At 41.6% G+C, this 19227-nt stretch overlaps 1 protein-coding gene across 20 annotated transcripts in view; it reads left to right on the forward strand.

Moving 5' to 3' along the window:
- Nucleotides 1-19227, forward strand: part of MAGI2 (membrane associated guanylate kinase, WW and PDZ domain containing 2) — a 593450-nt gene that overhangs the window by 510237 nt on the left and 63986 nt on the right. For 7 of the 20 annotated variants that reach the window (XM_083574937.1, XM_083574923.1, XM_083574929.1 and 4 more), the window contains 3 exons: nt 3187-3228; nt 8323-8414; nt 12156-12348. In XM_083574937.1, coding sequence (XP_083431063.1) covers nt 3187-3228; nt 8323-8414; nt 12156-12348 — 327 coding nt within the window. Of the gene's footprint in view, nt 1-3186; nt 3229-8322; nt 8415-12155; nt 12349-13546; nt 13634-19227 lie in introns of all 20 variants that reach the window. The other 13 variants (XM_083574920.1, XM_083574924.1, XM_083574930.1 and 10 more) reach the window with 3 other exon arrangements.

Genomic DNA, 19227 nt, shown 5'->3' on the forward strand with positions numbered 1-19227 from the left:
GAAGCGATGCAATGGGAATTTCACCGTGTAACTGAAGGAATGAAACATAAACCAGCCATCATAATTTATTATCTTCTAAAAGTACAGTCCTACAGCTGCAAGTCCCACTGTGTTCAATGTAGCCTTCATAGGAGTGAATCCTCACGGTGTATGTCTGTGTAGAAGTGTACCTAGGATGACAGTATCCTGTGGCAAAGATTGGACTGATACTGGAAAGAAGGGGAAGGCATGAGAGTTGGCGTCTTCTTCCTATGGATCAGAAGAGGCTCACCCGATAGGAGGGAGAGGAACAAAGCAGCAGGGAGGTCAACGTAGTGCAGGCTTATCAGCAATGCCACTGCCAGGAAACTATAATAAATAATATAAAAAACTAGTGCTGTGTCTCCACCCCACTGGGAAGCTGCTTCTACTCTGGATGTAGAATCCATTGATTGCCTTCTCTAGTCTTGATGTGTCATCCCTACAGTGCATCAGCTCCATTTCTGAATGGTGATTTGAACTTCCATGTGATCTGGCCTCTGATAGTTTTCTCAAACTAGCAAGAACCTTCATTTTGGCACTTCTTGTGCTGGATCTAATAATATCATGTGGCCAGATTTCTTTATCTTTTTTAAAAAAGAAATAATTAGGGAGTTGTTGTTTTTTTTCTGAAAAGGCTGAGCAGAATAGACCAACTCTGTAACAACCATTCAGTCATTTTTCTCCCAGATTTCATATTCTGTTTGTTTACAAAATATGCATATCGGGCAATAATCAATATAATAAGAAATGTTTTTCTCAGGGGGGGAAATGGCAGCCAGAGATTTCTAGTTTAAATAGTAATTATTCAAACATTGCATTGTAGAACCACAACACTAGATGTATTCCTTTCCATGGAAACAAAGCTGGAATGAATATTTTTATTGAAATATATATTGTCACACACAAGTAATTATTTGGAATACCTAACATGATCTACTGGACGATTATTATTCACCAAACTAATTGATTTGGGGGGGATAGAAAAGAGGTATATGTAATTTCACTGACGCTGGAACTGCAGAAAATCCCCAGATATGTAGCCACTGATTTCTCCAAAATCTATGATAGTTCCCAGCATATATGCTACACACCAATTCTAGATTGGGAACAGAAAGGCAAATGAATACACAAATTACAGACAACCTCACTTGGGGCAAGACAGGACATCATTATGATCATGAAGCCATACGTTGCCGTTCAATCAGCCTAATCAAATTATACCCACCTAATTTTGGACAAATGTTAAAAGTTGCTTCCTTGGAAGAGGGATCAACTGTAAAATAATTCTGGAACTGTAGCTCTGTGAGCGGAATATGGGTATATAGTTCCCAGGATTCTTTGGGGGAAGCCATGGCTGTTTGAAGTGGTATGATACTGCTTTAAATGTAGAGTGCAGATGGAGCATCAGTGAGTCTTGCCCCCACCCGCACCCACTCCACTGATGGTTAAGAGCAGTTCTAGAAACAGGGTTGTGCTGTATGCATACATCAGTATTCCAGCAGTTTAAGTACTATAGCTTCCCCCACAGCATGCTGGGAATTGTAGTTTGCTGAGGTTGCCGGGGGTTCTCTGTCTAAAATCCCTAGCTTCCTGACAGAAGCACCATTTCCAGGTTTCCTTGGTGAGAGTGAAAACCAGACTTGACCAGTTTAAGAGCCAAGCTGGAAGACATCACTGAGGTTTTTTAAAATAAAAAAATAGCTGTTGGAGGAGCAACTTTCATCAGGAGTACAGTACACAAAGGGAAGATTTAACTTTACCCTTCCCAGATTATATCATTGAGAATCACCCCCAAAGCAAGTAAAGCATTTTTTTACAAAACTAATAGGGGGGCATTTCAGCCACTGATGAAAGGGTTAAACTGTTCCTCTGTGCATAGGAGTCCTGATGAAAATATCTTTCTACTCCACATGTCGATATCATCATCATCATCATTTTATTTCTATGCCAACAATTAAAACAATGTTCAAGGCGGCTTACAATACGTCTGCTATTTTAATAATAATAATAATAATAATAATAATAATAATAATAATAAATGTTCTTCCATTCAGCATCATGACTAGTTTTGCCCTGAATCTGCAGTGTAAATCCAGTCTTGGTCAAACTGAAAACCCAAGAGAAATTGATCTATCTCTTCCACACCAGGCTAGATGTGGCCCCTCAGCAACAGTTGCTTGAGCATTTGGAGATTTGTCCAGACTTGAACTGAGGGCTGTCACATATGAGATTCAGAAGTATTAAAGTGTCTGTGTTCACATGTTTTGGTTGTGCTGTAACTGTGCTAGCCAGAGTGCCTCCATTTCTGCACATAGCTCTTGCTTGTTCCTGGCTTTTGTTCCTCTTAACCCAGACGAGATCCCCACATATGTATGGGCAACCACAGAGACTGTGTTTATGTTCAGAAGGACAAGTCTATACTTGCCTGTTCTGTTACTCAACCATCCAGGGATCAGGCTGTGCCCCGGGGCAGCTAATAACCAAGTTTTCCTGTAAATTTATAGTCAGTTCTATTTGTCAGGGTTTGGAGGGGTCTTTGGTGTTCAGTCTTCCATCACAGCTGGAAAAAATGAAATCCATGCTGTGCATCTCTGCAGAAGAGGTAGAAAAGAGCATGAATTTCTAATTCCTGCCATCTGCTTTTGTGACCAAGCAAGCTATAAACTGCCTGCACATTGTGAAACCTAATGAACATAGACACAACTTTGTACTTTTTATTTGCCTGACTAAAATAAAACGAGTAGATGTGTATAGGGTTGCATTGTAAATCTTATCAATGTCCCAAAATACCCTTTGACATATACATTGAGCAGGGTGAGCTTGTTTCATTTGAGGTATTTAACTTAATGCTGAAGGCTGTCATTTGAAAAGAAAGTGTGGTATTTATTTATTTTTATTTCTTTATTTACCAACTGCATGTTGATAACAAGCAACTAACATATCATTGAATTGAAGTTACTTCTTAATTTGCTCTGTTTTCAACGAATGTATTTATACAGATGTGCTTCAGCTAAAACCAGACACAATAACGTGAGAAAAGTCTGTTCAAAGATTAAATAAATAAAAAGCGTTTGCTATTTCATACTGAAGCAGAAAAAGCAGAACTGCATTTTTACATGTCTAGACAAATTTATTTCACCTTTAATTCCACATTTTCCTATTCAGAGCAAGTGCCGCCCAGGACTGGTTTTCGAATGGATTCCTCTGGCAAGTATTTCTCTGCCTTCATTGTGCTAACATATCTATTGTCCATTGCATGCCCTTGTGACTGTGCTTCTTTTAATCATGGCTCAGGGGTGAGGTAAATCATGAGTGCCTAATCACCATTCTGCATTGTTTTTCTTCTTTAAAAAGACAAAGACTTTTCATCTAATAAATACCCATTATGGGAAGGAGCAAGTGTTCCTTAAAAAAAAAAATCTCAAAACATATATGTGGAAACATGTAACCATGTTTATGATCATTAGAGAGCCAGTGTGGTATAGTGGTTAAAAGCGATAGACTCGTAATCTGGTGAACCGGGTTCGCGTCTCCGCTCCTCCACCTGCAGCTGCTGGGTGACCATGGGCCAGTCACACTTCTTTGAAGTCTCTCAGCCCCACTCACCTCACAGAGTGTTTGTTGTGGGGGAGGAAGAGAAAGGAGAATGTTAGCCGCTTTGAGACTCCCTAGGGTAGTGATAAAGTGGGATATCAAATCCAAATCCATTAGATTAATAAACTTAATAAAATATCAAAGTCCAGAGGATTTGTGTTCACATTAATTGTCATTTAGGCTTTCACAATAATATAGGCTGTCCTGCCTACAGAAATGGTGGGATAGAGGGTGAGGTGGATCCTGTTCTATAACTGTCATCCTTGTAGAGAGCCAGTGTGGTTTAGTGGTTAAGAGCAGTAGACTCGTAATCTGGTGATCCGGGTTCAATTGCCCGCTCCTCCACATGCAGCTGCTGGGTGACCTTGGACTAGTCACACTTCTTTGAAGTCTCTCAGCCTCACTCACCTCGCAGAGTGTTTGTTGTGGGGGAGGAAGGGAAAGGAGAATGTTAGCTGCTTTGAGACTCCTTCGGGTAGTGATAAAGTGGGATATCAAATCCAAACTCTTCTTCTTGTATGTAATTTTTATTCACTTCCATGCCATAATGGTATCAGTAGCAGATGGCAGGGCAGGGTATCACTTCTCACCTGACCTCCAGTTAGTCAGGTCACTGCAGCTTACCAGGACAGAGAGTGGGAAGGGCAAGGCAGCAAGGTTGGTGGGGTGCAAATGCACCAGCAGAGCCAATCCAGTGCTCCTGCGGGTGCATTTGCACTGCACCAACCTGGCCTCTCTCTCTCTCCCTCCCAGTAAGCAGCAGCAATGCAAATGACCAGAGTTCGGGTAAGCACCAGTGCCCCACCACTGTGCTCTGGTGGGCTTGGTGTTATGACGAAATACATGGGCATATGGATAAGTTCACAGCACACCACAACCCCCTGATCTGACAAACCAAAAGGGTGAAGTGGTGCTGTCTCTATGCCTGGCTCTGCTTGGCTCCTTTGGGCTCCACCAGCAGAAGCTGAAAGCATGGGAAGTGAAAGCTATAGCTACCAGCAGGAAACCCTCAAAAGGTGATGCTTCTGAGGTACAGTGGGAAGCAGGAAGGATGGAATTGGCCTGGCCAAGGATCTGCTGTGTCCTAAGTTGGTTCAGCAACCAGCAGTGCGCACAAACCAATAGGTGCAGCAAACCATGGGTTGAAACTGCCTCCGCTTTCCCCCCTGGCTTGTGTGCGCAGCAGGACTGCTGGGTGAAGTGGTGGCTCCCTTTGTCATCTTCAAAGAATGCATACAGTATGCTGTTATGGTAATGAAGGCTACTGCTCTTTTTTCATCAAGCAGTACTAGTGATATATTTAACTGCTGGGCCTTCCTGCTGGAAAGAGGAGCATTTCTTGAATTTCTGCATGCTATGGAACTGTTAATGGATGGTTCATGAGAACTGCCCAAAGTTCACAAACTTAACCTAAGCCTCCAGGTTGGCCTCCCTAGTATTTTTAATTCTCCTACTTTTCTACAGTGTTTGCTTGAAATATACTCGTAGTCGATAGTGGATTTCATGCTCTTTATTCAGCTCATAGTGGTGAGGAGGAATGAAAGTTCCCCCAAAGTATCTGCTTTATATACATTATTTACACAATGGGCTGCACGTGATTGGCTAATTCCGGGGTTCTCCTGTAGGCCAATCAGGTTGTGGATTCACTTCCACCTGGAGCTGGATTGGGTGGCTCCTGTGGACCAATCATACTGCTGCATTGTTCTAGGACCAGACTGCTGCATTCTGAATCCTGTTGTTCTAGGACCAATCAGACTGCTGCATTTTGGATCCTATTCAACTCAGTACATAACATTGCTCTTTAGTTGAATTGAAAACATTGGATTGGATGCAAAGGTTGACTTTCTCTAAAGGAAGAAGCTTCCTCTAGTGAATCCAATTCATTGCATTTCCAAAAACATTTGCATTGGAATTCTACTTCTCCCTCCTTGACATTTTGTCTCTCAGGCAAAGATAAAAGGAAAAGTCTCCTCTTGTTGCCACTTCCTATTATTTAAAGTTGGTGACCAGTGGGCTGTTTGCTTTACAAAGCACAGTCTCTGCCTTGAGGGCTTATTGTGCTCAGATGTTTTGGTTTCCAGGAAAACTGAATAAACATGGGCACCATTCCTTTTCATGAAGCTCTCTATTTATTTTCATTATAATGCAGACAAGATTCAAGTACAGAAATATATAATACAGCGTTTCTAGCTTAAGCCAATGTGGAAGGTTAATCCCTGAAACATTTGTGAGGCCTCCATTCATAAAATACAACTTTCTACATTTATCAACAATAAATTGTTAAGAAGCGCATAGTGAAAATTCTGCTTGGAAGAGTATGCATATCCACAGCCCATATTGGATCCTGCTGTTATTTATTCATTTGTTCCCCCCCCCCACAAAAGCCAATCACTTCGATTTTTAATTATTACTAAATGACCCAGTATTTATTTTGCTGAAACATATTTCTGAGTAGCTTCAAAGCATTACTTTGGGGACATTCCATAGCAAATCAATGAACATGAATTATTAATAGTTATGGATTTTACTATACATGTTGACTTTTTAAAAGAATTTTTAAATTGTTTTCTTTGGGACATATTCTGACCATGTCCAACCTGCTATGCTACAATAGTTTCATATAGGAATTGCTAACAGTCAGGTAAAAGAGCCCTACTAACACAAATGTCCCAGGAATAATTCTGCTGGTTCCAAAGGGTAAGGATGTTCTTTTTTTAAAAAAAAATCACATTTCACTATTGTGGGGGGGGGGGCTGGAATGTATAGAGAGCCACCAATTGCTGCTGTTTAGAAAAAGGGAAGTTTTTCATTCCTGGAACAACCTCCTTCCTCTAGACCAGGGTGGTCCAACATACTGCCATCCCAAAGCCAGGAAACCAAGGTGCTGGGCTTCCTCATTCCCAAAGCCTAATATTTAGCACTTTCTCACCTTTGGGAAGGAGCTGGGAGAGCCTGGCATCTCCCCAAAGCCTGACACCTCGCTTAGCAGTACAGGGGCTGCTGGGGTTATACAATTTTGGGCTTGCTCCACCCCCCACCCCCCCAATACAGAGAGAGAGTTGTTGTTGTTTAGTCGTGTCCGACTCTTCATGACCCCCTGGACCAGAGCACACCAGGCTCTCCTGTCTTCCACTGCCTCCTGCAGTTTAGTCAAACTCATGCTGGTAGCTTTGAGAACACTGTCCAACCATCTCGTCCTCTGTCATCCCCTTCTCCTTGTGCCCTCCATCTTTCCCAACATCAGAGTCTTTTCCAGGGAGTCTTCTCTTCTCATGAGGTGGCCAAAGTACTGGAGCCTCAGCTTCACGATCTGTCCTTCCAGTGAGCACTCAGGGCTGATTTCCTTAAGAATGGATAGGTTTGTTCTTCTTGCAGACACACACACAGAGAGAGTCCTAAATCCCTGTTATCTTCATTACACATAAAACTATTCACACTTTAGAACATTTCAAATGCATTTCAGGTAACCCTACAATAATCTAGGTTCAAAGTAAACATGACAGTGGCAGGTCTGTCTCAGTCCAAATTATTATTATTATTATTATTATTATTATTATTATTATTATTATTAAAATTTATATACTACGCTTCATCACAGGGTGGTACTGCAGTCACAGAAAAAGCTGGCTGCTCCAGCGAGGGGTTGCTCCACCCTTCTCCTGCCCACACCTTCCTTCCCTGATAAGGGAGCTTCAGAGCACACACTTATTAGCCTATTTTGCTATTAAAAATCAGAATTCCTCTCCTGCTCTATATGTTATATGGGCAGATCCAGGTTTAAGCCTATATAACTGTCAACATCACAGCTCATCTGTCCCTCAGCCTCAGTTTTTACAGGTGGCACTAATGACAGTGATCATGAACCTTCAGAGCAGGGGTTCTTCAAAACTGGTATTTTAAATGACGGGGCTCAAAGTTTTTGCAGCAGGTTTCTCATGCTACAAAATCTCCCTGGTTTTAAACAATGCGTTTCCATCAAGGAACAAATGACAAGATGAAATTGGTTTGTGGAGTTCACTGCCGCAGGCTGGCTTGCTCAGATGCCTTTCAAAGAGGAACAGACCAAATTAAGGAGAGTCAGTCAATGGCTACTTGTCATGAGGACTATATGCAGATTCCATGTTTGGAGTTCCTTTGGGGAGAACTCCAAACACTTCCTGCTTGTGGGCCTCCCAAAGGCATCTGGCAGGCAACTGCATGAAGCAGGATGCTGAACTAGATGGACCACTGCTGTGATCCAGCAAAACTTCTTGTATGTTCTTAAGGCATTCCTTATGGTGGGAAAATAGTGGGAAAGGAGCAGCAGGAAGTCATATGTGCACAATTAAAAATGTTTACACCACTCCTCAGACATCAGGGTAAACCCACTTATTTCTAAATAGAGAATTTCTCATTGGAAGGAGGAAAATGCTATGTGCCTCTTACAAATACTATTATTCATATTCAGAATGCAGAGCAGTTTATGTGTAGCAGTCAATTTTCCTTCATTCAGAGTTACCTTGTGGCATTTGATTTGATAGTTCCATCTTCAAGTACCTGTGTTTTCTTCCTGTCCCTATTCAACACACTCTGTCTTGTTTCTGTTTGCATCGGCTCTGGTGGGACTGTCATGTATCATTTAATGATCTAAACACTGGGCAGCTTGGTTTTTTTGTAGAAAGAAACTCAAAGCATTTCACACCTAAATGACATCTTATCTTATACCAGGTCCAGATTACAAGGAGTTGGATGTTCATCTTCGGAGAATGGAATCTGGATTTGGCTTCAGAATCCTTGGAGGAGATGAACCTGGACAGCCCGTGAGTTGTTTCTTTTGACTTTCTACTCTATAGCTTCAGCATCTTCGCTATCTGTCAGAAAAATATCACTTTGTATAATGGTCATATTGGAACGGCATTTTTTCTTGTTGAAAAAGACAGGACTCTCGAGCTATAAGCGTCTCCATCTAAAATCTGTCATTGTGAATCAGTCTGTATTAAGTTACCAGGAGTATATTCTCCAGCCTTTTACACAGTTCATTTTTCTGTGACATCTTTCAATTACTGACTTACATGACATGATTGGCTTCCGCAGATGGTCAGGGCCTTGCTTTTACAACAGCCAAATAACATTCAAACTTAGTAGGAACAAACGAATGTCATGCTTTGAGAGACACAGCACTGAGAAACGTTTGCTGGATAAATACAGTAATTTTGAGATTTGAAACTGCCCACTGTTTATATTGCACATTCTTGAGAAAATGTAACAGACATCCTGAAATGAGACATATTGCCTTCTGAAGTACACACAGTAGTGACTTCCATTAGTCATATACTGAAAGATTGCGGTATCAAAATAGAAACGTTCCCATGATAGTTCTCCTCAGCCATGACAAGCTTAAGGACTTGTGACTTTTAGTACATCACGCATAGAAAAAGAAGTAGTAATCATTTTATTTTACATATTTTGGATGTATTTTTAGCCCTTCAGCATTCCAGTGTACAATAAAGAATCTTAGAATACAGCTTTAAATATTATTGAATGCAGATAGAATAGGAAACGAACATTTTTGGTGCCCTTCGGATTTTGTATTTATTTGTACTAGCCAAAATAGACCTCAAAAATCTTTCCCTCCCCCCTGCCTTCTATGGTGAGATGCACAAGCTGTCTCAGCATATAACATTTGTACAACTGACTGTGGAGGAATGACATTGTGGTCATAGATTGCAATGGCATGCTACAATGGCAAGTATATCTATGACAATTTACCTGTCTTCTGACATCATAGCATTTTGAATGTGCAGACATCACTGATGGCTGGTGTTATGGGACAAAACACACAACACTGAGATGTCCAGATATGGGCCAGTTGCTTTCCATACGTAGAAGTTTTATATACCAGAATTATGAAGTGGCTACAGGAAAGGGGGGTTTCTGTCTGGTGCTTGTAGAATTGGTCTGTGGTTATTTTTAGTGCTTAAAATTCTTTTGTATATTTTGTATTGTTGTGTTGCTGTTTTAATGCCTTTGTATATTTTGCAATGCAATGCGACTTCTTTGGTGTTGTTAAGTCAGTAGATGCATAATAAATGAAATTATAATCATCATCATTATCCAAAAAAGACGGCGGCAGATCCAATTTTGTCTAGAAGTCAGAGATCGAGGTTGTAATGTCCCTGCTACATTGCCTTGCCCTTGCCCATAAAACCACAGTGCATTCTAGCCAGTTTTGCAACCATAAAATTGCTGAAGACCAGAAATAAAAATAAAAATGTTGGAGTTATATCAGGGTTACATAGCAATCAAACATGTTAGTGCTAATGTTAGAATCAGAATGTTGGAAGCTATTTACACTGTCCTATTCTCAAGGACATGATTCATGACAAGTGTGTTGGTAAATGCTGGATTCACAGAAAACTTTTACACAAAATGGGGCAATGGTGCTCTTTCTATCTCTCTCTCTCTCTCTCTCTCTCTCTCTCTCTCTCTCTCTCACACACACACACACACACACACACACACACAAATTTACCATACAAGGTCTAGCTGAAAAGATACCTTGATAATCTAAGCAATACATAATTCACTGGAAGTTAATAAGAATTTGCCAGAAGTGTTGTAGCCAAACTCTTGGGTTTGGATTGTGCTGTTATTCTGTTTACAAACCAAAATATAAAATTAGATTTTGATCAATCCCAGATTTATTGAATCAAGGCACTCCAGAGAAAGCAGGAGGGTGGGACGTTCAGGCACAAGTCTCTTAATTGGCCTAATAAACAACATCTGCCCTGGCCCTTGGTGAATTTATGATAATATTTCTTTTTGGCATGTTTGTTGTAATGATGTCTGAATGCTGGCATGTGGCTGTAATTGCATAGATTCAGTATGATTTTAAGAGGAAGCCATAAAATCCAATATTGCAATTGGAGACATAGAATGGTTGCATGATTTGGAAACACACAAAGTTTTGCTCTAGCACATGAAAGAAAGAAAAGAAATGTGAAAACTGGCTCGGACACAACTTTGTTCCAACCAGCTGCTTAACTTTTCAATCAAATAAGGCCTGAGAGATGCTAAAGAAGCTTTTTATTTCTCTTTTTTAAATCTTTATCGTTTTCAAAAAATGAGTTTTGAATTTTTCAGCATGGGGTGGAGGAATTAAATCTTTTGCTTGTTTGTTGCTTTTTTGTGGTGATTGCCTTAGGGTGCACAACTGAACTGAAGCCACCTTTTCATAAAGAAACCTTTGAAGGATGGAGATATATAAAATTTTCAGCTAGTTTTAAGTTAGCATCTGATCCCAAATGGCTGCGCTAGTACATTTCCCCATGATGAATGATGAATGTTGCTGCAGCATACTGGTTCTCCTCAGGCTAAGCACCTATTGACTAATATATTTGCTAATGGCTGTTTCACCCATGCATGTACCTCTTTCAGTGCCTCATCACTAGATGTCTTCACTTAATGACTGACTCCACTGGCTAATATTATTCATATTATTCATAGTCTACGTTGCAGTGTCTTTCTAGAAGTAACTGATCATGTTGCACATGATGGCTCTCAAAACTAAGGACCTTACTAGTATATTTATTTTCCCTTTCATGCAAACACACAAGTTGTGTGTGCACGGTGCAAGTGTGAAAATATAGCAACTTCCATGATGCTATAATGTTAAGTTCCTGTAATAAAATGGCAGAGGTTGCTATGGCTTGACTGCTTAGATTCCCAGCTCACATGTTATATGGTTCATTCAAGCCTGAATGAGAAGAAGAGCCTGAATGTATTGTGCAAATTAGCTCTAAAATACCAAAGGATTTCAAAGCAGTTTTCAAAACGTTCATTTCCCCTCTACAGGGACCAGCCACTTCTTTGATAGCACAAATCCCCAATCAACATTGTACAACAAGAAATCTATTATCGCATTAAAATGCCAAGAGATGTGCAAAGTGGACAGGATCAAGCCACTGTAATTGTCTTATCACAGAGTCTGTTCAATAGGTTTTGCAATGACCCACCAACTCCTTATTAAACCACATCACTGAAGAATGTTATTTATCTAAGGGACAGGGGAGACAGGGTTTAGAAAGTCTAATCTTTAGATGTTATGTATTAACCCTCTTTAACAGCCAAACACATAGCCTTGCCCTGAAACTTTTATGCCTGCAGTGTCCTTAATGATTCTAATTTTTGTAATTTCATGATCTCTCTCTCACACCCACACCCACTCACACAAACAGGAGTGTATTTTCTAAGAAGAAAGTGAGCCAGCGCTGTAATTCTTAAAATATTCATTGCTGTTTGGGTTATTAATCTCATTACTCCTTTAGGAAAAAGTGTAACATTAATTACTACTAATTGCTACAGTATTTGGAAAGGATTTTGGGGCATTTCTCACAGGCTTACCTGAGCGCTGGCATTTTGTCAGCAGTATCTTGGACACCACTCTGCAACAGAGAAAAGTTTTCTCTATGCATCACCAGGAAGTATTGGAGATTTCTTTGCTGCCTTGCCCTTTGGATTTATGCTTGTAACACTCCTCCCCCCCTCCCCCCATTACTTAGATTTTAATTGGAGCAGTAATTGCCATGGGCTCAGCCGACAGAGATGGCCGCCTACATCCTGGTGATGAGTTGGTCTTCGTCGATGGAATTCCAGTGGCTGGCAAAACTCACCGATACGTGATTGACCTCATGCATAATGCAGCTCGAAATGGGCAAGTGAATCTAACTGTGAGAAGAAAGGTGCTACCCACAGGTATGTTCAACAGAAGGGAAACCAAATATTGTTAAGAACTGGGACGCAACTAAGGACAAATCATACATAAAATGTTCGGGGGGGGGCATTAATATTCAGAGAGATGTTGCTTTTAAAAGAAAACAGATAAAATGTTTGTATTTCAGCTTCCCCTTACAATGTTCCTGACACAAATGCTAAAGTATTTTGGTTATTTTACAGAGACTAGGAAAGTAGAACTGACATAGAACTGTACTAGTCATGAGTCACCCTGTCCATATTCCTTTTTCTATTGGCTCTATGTTCTTCCCACCATCACCTCACATGCCGTCCTCCTGCTAAGTCAACTGTCCTGTTAACAGCCATTGTGTGACCAACAGACTGCAGGCAAATGAAATAAGCGTCAAGATTGTTAGGTCCCCGGGGCCGGAAGTGATTTCATGAGTTTTCAGCTCATTCCCATTCATTAGGAGCACAATGCAAAAGCCTTTTAGCACAAACCAAACAGCGGCAGGTAGAAATAGGGCAGCTGCCTTGTCGGCATTAAACTAAAATCTAAACCATAGATACAGAATTAGACATTTAAGGAGTCATCAAAGTGGTTTTGTTTTTCTAGATATAGATAACCCAAAGATGAGGCCTTAACTCACAGTTTTCATCTGGAGTGTATTTCTAGGAGTCTATTCACTTCTTTGCAATGTTGCCGTATGTGGATTTGTGTCTGACATCTCAAAGCCTACTGCCTGTGGGCCATTTCAGACACGACACAGAAACAAATACTACCATGAACAGGGAGCTGAAGACAATCCCGATAAGAATACCAATAGGTTCCTTGTGTTTTCAAAAGCTGGTTTGACACATTCACATTTTACATGTTTAGGTGTACACTTAGAAAAAGGTAATGTGTGAAGAGGAAGCCATATCTAGGATACATTTGTCACAAGTGCACTGAACTGAGCAATTGGAATAAGCAGATATGACTTTAAACCCCTTTCTGTCTACTCCTTCCCATTCAGTAAAGAACTCATTCTACCCTGCTTACCTTGCTAGCTTTGCCTTCCATTCCTACACATTGTAGCTGATCAAAACCTCATATTTCCAACCCCATCTCATTCTTCACAGTGTCATCTTCTTCTTTGGCACAGTCCTATGTCCCATTGTTAGCCGTATTGCAGTCATTCCAGTAAGGAGACTGATGTTCTTCTGTTGACCATTATAGACTCCTGGAGTCAGAAAAATTCTCTCCAGCCTGGTGCAACGCCCCCTAGCAGCTCCCCAAACCTTAGGAAAATGGCCAATAGCCAAGGTAACACACAGCACCTGATGATTAATTCCTTGAGGAAATTAATTATGCTTCTGCTTGTGCGGGTGACCACTTTTATTTGTTGCTGGTCCTTGCTGCTAACTGCATGTCTGGAACTTTCAGTTGAAGGAACTTCTTCTGGTCTGGAACTTGTAGCTGAATATTCTTTTTGGTGGCAAATATCAATCATGTATTGAGTAACAGGAACCTGTCTTCAGAAAAACAATTTGAATAGGCTATTAGCAAACCTCCAGGATGCTAGAGAGAGTCAGCAAAAATCCTCCCCTAAAGCTATGGAGGGGTGGTGAAAGGATTTTGTGTGGGGGCGAACTTTGGAGAGGGATCTTTAACTTACAACTAAATGAGGTGGACAAGTTTATTTTAGTTATTATCTTACAGTATATTTCATTTCATTTCAATTTAGTTATTTATTTATTGTTTCATTTTGTGTGGGATTGTATGGGAAAAGGATGGCTGCCTCCGTAGGCAATAAGCAAAAGAACCATCAAAGTAAATGATATTCATGCACATTCCCCCAAAAGTACTGGAAGTTCTCCCAGCCTAACTTTGTGGAAGACAAAGTCAGGGTGTTATGCCCAAAGTTTGATATGAAGAGTCAGGTTGTTGACAGCCTTTATAACAGAATATTAGGACCAGTGGTTTTTTTCTGGGGGGACACAGGGGTACACATACCCCTAAACATGTTGCGAATCTAAGTTTGACCTCCTTAAGGGGCAATATTTCAATATGAGTAGGAAAATGAGAGTACCCCTAAACATTTTTTTTAGAAAAAAAGCACTGATTAGGACAAAACTAAGAGAAAAACCCTGACAGTCACACAGCATGCCATCATTACCAGAGTGCCCATGACACTCCAAGCAGATGGACCCACACGTGCACAGACCCACACACCCATTTCTAGCACTCTGCTATTTTTAGTTTGTGCCTCAGCCATTTCCTCCTGGGTGGCTCAAGTTTGTGGGCTGAAACCACTGTTGCCACACAGCTCTGTCATAGTATCATTATAGCACAAAACCTCAGTCCATTTCTCTAATTGACTGTGCGCTCTGGAATGTAATATCCACTCACTAAGCTCATACAACAAAGCGGGGGCACTTGGTAAGCTCCAGCTTGAGAATGAGAACTTCTAGCTTCTGGCTATAGCCCCAGTGAGCAAGCATATCATGGAGGTGATGGGTTTGAGAGCCATGTCCCCAATGCATAGCTGATATTAGGAAAGATAAGCAAAGTCTCCTCCATAATCTTCACTGCCCCACCCCACCCACCCCCAAAAAAACTAAAACAGGCCTGAGGAAGCATTCTTGAAAGATCAAAAACCTAGTTGGAGGGAAGACAGCCAGTGCTTCGTGGCTGGGTAAAAGCTTTCCCCAAATCTTGGAAGTACGTTCAAAGCTCTTGAGAATGAATACAGCATAGAATAATTGCAAGAATGGGAGGAGTCTAATAAAGTCCAGTTATGAAAGAACCACACAGGGAAAAAACTATGTTTGGGCTTGTTCATTCTGAGAGCATTTAATAGTCGGGTCTGCATCTTAGATTTAAAGAGCCATAATACCTTCAGAACTTTAAAAAAATGAGGAAGAGAAATGCCAGGTATTGGAACCTGATCAGGAAAGAGTGACATTCCAATGTACAGAAGGACTAAAATGCTAGTCTTTGTGAAGAGCATACCCAATCTTTAACTTTCCCTCCCATGGACAGATTTTTCAGAATAGATGGATATCCAATAGCAATATAAAATCTGCTCTACCTGGTTTATCATTCTTTCCTGTACTTAATGGGAATCTGTTACATTCATTTATAGCTGAGGCAGCACTCGGTAATTCTGTGGGGTAAGATAATTTTCTTTCTGTTGCACCCGCAGTGACATAAACCGTATTCAGGCTTCTAAAACATGACAGCCAGAAAATGAGATCTTTCTTGTCACTGACTATGGCATTTAGCTGCAGGTCTGGTTCAATAACTTCAGGAGATTTTCAATCCTAACATAGCGGCATAATGATTGTTTGTTTTTCTTTCGTCTCCCTTGCGCTAATCACTTTGTTTCAAAGTTGTACAAGGACTGCTAGAGGACATGCTTACCTGCCAGAGAAAAAAAGAGACTTATCCTTGATTCAGAGAAACCAAACTTGATTTTGCACTTTGAAGATTTTGCTTGATATGTTGTGATGTGTGTGGCAGAGAGAAAGCTAATCAGCAGTTTTGTAATATGCATCTTTATCAGTTGGAGGAGGGGAAAACAGATTTGATTTTATCTGAAATTAAAGCATTCCAAATATGGACCCATTATCTATTTTATGAGTGGAAGCCAGCTTGTGGCTGCAATCCTATACACACATTACCGGGAAAAAGCCTCACTGAATTCATGTGAATTCATGCATAGGGTATAAAAAGCATCATATTATTTAATCCAGGGGTCACCAACCTCTTTGGACCAGTGGACAGAATTTTGAGAGAAAGTCAAAAAAGTCTTGGGGGAGGGGGGTGGCATAACACCCTATGAGCAAAAGAGCCACCCCTGGCATCATTATGCTTACCAGGGGGTGTCAGCTGTGTCCTGCTGCTACTGTTTGTAGAGATCACACAATATTGATTTTACACACACAGAGAGAGATTGTTGCTATCTAATAGCCACAGGGAACATTTATCAGTACCAGGGAAGATATACAATATAGCTACGCCACACTCACTCTCATTTCACCTAAATTTATCGGAAGGTACATGTACATTTTGCCCCATAACTTACCTTCTAGGAGGGCTAGAGAAATACTTTTTTTAAAAAAAAAGAAAAAGCTCAGCATCTGGAGCACCTGCCCAGCAGTGCCAATCAGTCTTCATGGGTGCTGGTTTGGCAACCTCTGGTTTAATCACTAGTTGTGCTAGAATTATCAAGAGTTTTTCATGTCCATTCTGTTCTTATTGAAGAGAGACAATAACATTTTTGTCCAGCTTTCCTCTAAGACTGCACTGTCAACTTCACTTATTCAAAACTAGCAGGATGAATCACAAGGGAGGCTCTATGGCAGGCATAGGCAAACTCGGCCCTCCAGATGTTTTGGGACTACAACTCCCATCATCCCTAGCTAACAGGACCAGTGGTCAGGGGTGATGGGAGGTGTAGTCCCAAAACATCTGGGGGATCAAGTTTGCCTATGCCTGCTCTATGGCTTCCTGATTGCTTACCTGGATGAGAACGGGTACAGGGTGCCCTCCAGATTCAGTCCCAGGGAGCATGGCCAATGGTCAGGAACAACTGGAGGGTACTATGTTGGCCCATATAAGAATGCTTTATAGACCTGACCAGGGAGGAGAGAGGATCATAGTCTAAAACTCTTCTGTGGCTGGTAGCTCTGAGTGTTCATACTGAACCAACCTCCCTCTCACTGGTACCATTTTCATTTTAGCACCTGGAATGGGTTACGCTGCAGTGTGTTCAGTAGCTCTTACTGTATTATTAATCTCCAATAATTAATCTTTCATACTGCATTACGGTGTGGTACGCTGGTTTGACATCAACTGATAGGAAGTGCCTACAGAAGGTGATGAATATAGCACAAGATATTATGGGCTGTCCCGTGAATCCACTGGTTGAAATAGAAGAACGTTGCCTCAGGAGAGTGAGGAAAATTCTCAGGGATGATTTACTCCCTGGCCGGCACTTTCTTCATCACCTGCCCTCAGGCAGAAGATATAGAAGCATGATTAGTCGCACCAACAGGGTAAAGAACAGCTTCTATCCATGGGCTGTTAGGCTCCTGAATGAAAAGATAACAACAGGACAACTGACTTTCGGATTTGGTGGGTGTGCGTCAGTAAACAAGGGGAATTAAGACTAAGAGAGCTGAGTGGGGGGTGCTCGTGTAAGCTCACTGTATACAAGTTGTTCAAGTGACAATAAAGTATTTCAATATTTCAATAAAGGTTCTGCCAGAGAAATAGAGCTGTGTTTTGTCCAAACTTCACATTTTATTTTTTTACTTTTTGCTGACCACCAAAGATATACCGTATTTTTCGCTTGATAACACGCACCTGACCATAACATGCACATAGTTTTTAGAGGAGGAAAACAAGAAAAAAAAATCTGAATGAAACAGTGGATGTATCATTTTTGTGCTTCATGCTGTGGCCACAGACATGTGATTTGACAGTGAGTTTGGGGTAGCCCAATGCAAAGATCCTGAGAATCCATGTGGATCTGTGCTTTGTAATCATGTTTTTGCACCATTGCAGCCCCAGGCAACAGTGGGTGCGTGATTTTTTTGGTGCAGGCTGTAGCCATGGATATGCTATGTGATCTGATGGTGAATTTGGGGTGACCCAATGCAAAGATCCTGAGGATCCATGTGGATCCGTGCTTTGTAACCACATTTTAAGTGGGGGGGGGAGGAAAAACATAGAAGGGACAAGGCGCACCGAGAGGGGTGTGCGGAGAAGCAGCTGGCTAAGAATGCAGGAGAGGGGTTTTACCGGAGGGAGGAAAGGAAGGCAAAAGTTCCCCCACCCACCTACCCACCTCTCTCTCTCTCTCTCTCTCTCTCTCTCTCTCTCTCTCTCTCTCTCTCCCACCTGCATGTTGCCTGTGAGTCCCTAGACGCAGCAGCAGCGCGAAGAGGAATTAGAAGGAAGGATGCTCTGCTTTCCCCTCTGCTTGCCTGGAGGGGAGGGGTTTTCTCTGCTCTTTCTTCCTTTTGAGCAAACACAGTAACAAAACAGAAGAGGGTGGGCAGTAAGACCCTGAGGCAGAATGCAGGAAAGCAGCAGCTTTCTCTCTCGGGAGGCGCGAACGCAGGTGCGCGGCTGCTTGCAGTCAGTTTACCACACCGAGAATGAAGATAAACTGGTAAAATAAGGGGGCTGGGTTAAAGCTAAAGGGAAAACCTCAAAGATCCCTCAAGAACAAGGCAGGGGTTCAGGGCTCCCAAAGCCAAGCTGCAGCCTTAGAAGGGAAAAATGGGGCTTTCGGAGGTGGTTTTTACTGCCCCGCTGCTTCCAATTTTTTAAAAGGCAAATTGCAGGAGAAGACGCAGCAGTCAGTCACTCTCTCTCTCCCTCCAAGCACCCACGCTAGTGAACAAACACACAGGCAACCACACACTCACAAACCACACACACTAGCAAACACACAGGCGCGCTGCAGAGTGGCCAAACCTCCTAGCAAGCGCTTCCCTGGCTTCTGCTGACCCCAACGAAGACGACCCTCGAAGAAAATGTGTGATGCACTCGGGCCAGTCGGCTCCAGGGACCACACATTCGCTCAATAAGACGCATAGACATTTCCCCTTACTTTTTAGGAGAAAAAAATCTGCGTGTTATAGAGGGAAAAATACGGTAAATACAATACTACTTCTATCCTTCTTTGTTCTCTGCATTTGTATGAATATAAAGTATATGAAGTATATAGAATTGTAGAGTTGGAAGGGATCCTGAGGATCATCTAGTCCAACCCCTTGCAAGGCAGGAATATGCAGCTGCCCCATATGGGGATAGAACCCGCGACCTTGGTGTTATCAGCCCCATGCTCTTAACCAGTTGAGAGAAGGCTGGTCCACGATGTAAGTGAAGCCAAGGATTCGAGG

Source organism: Podarcis filfolensis (genome assembly GCF_964270895.1).
Source record: "Podarcis filfolensis genome assembly, chromosome: 10".
Taxonomy (NCBI): Eukaryota; Metazoa; Chordata; class Lepidosauria; order Squamata; family Lacertidae; genus Podarcis; species Podarcis filfolensis.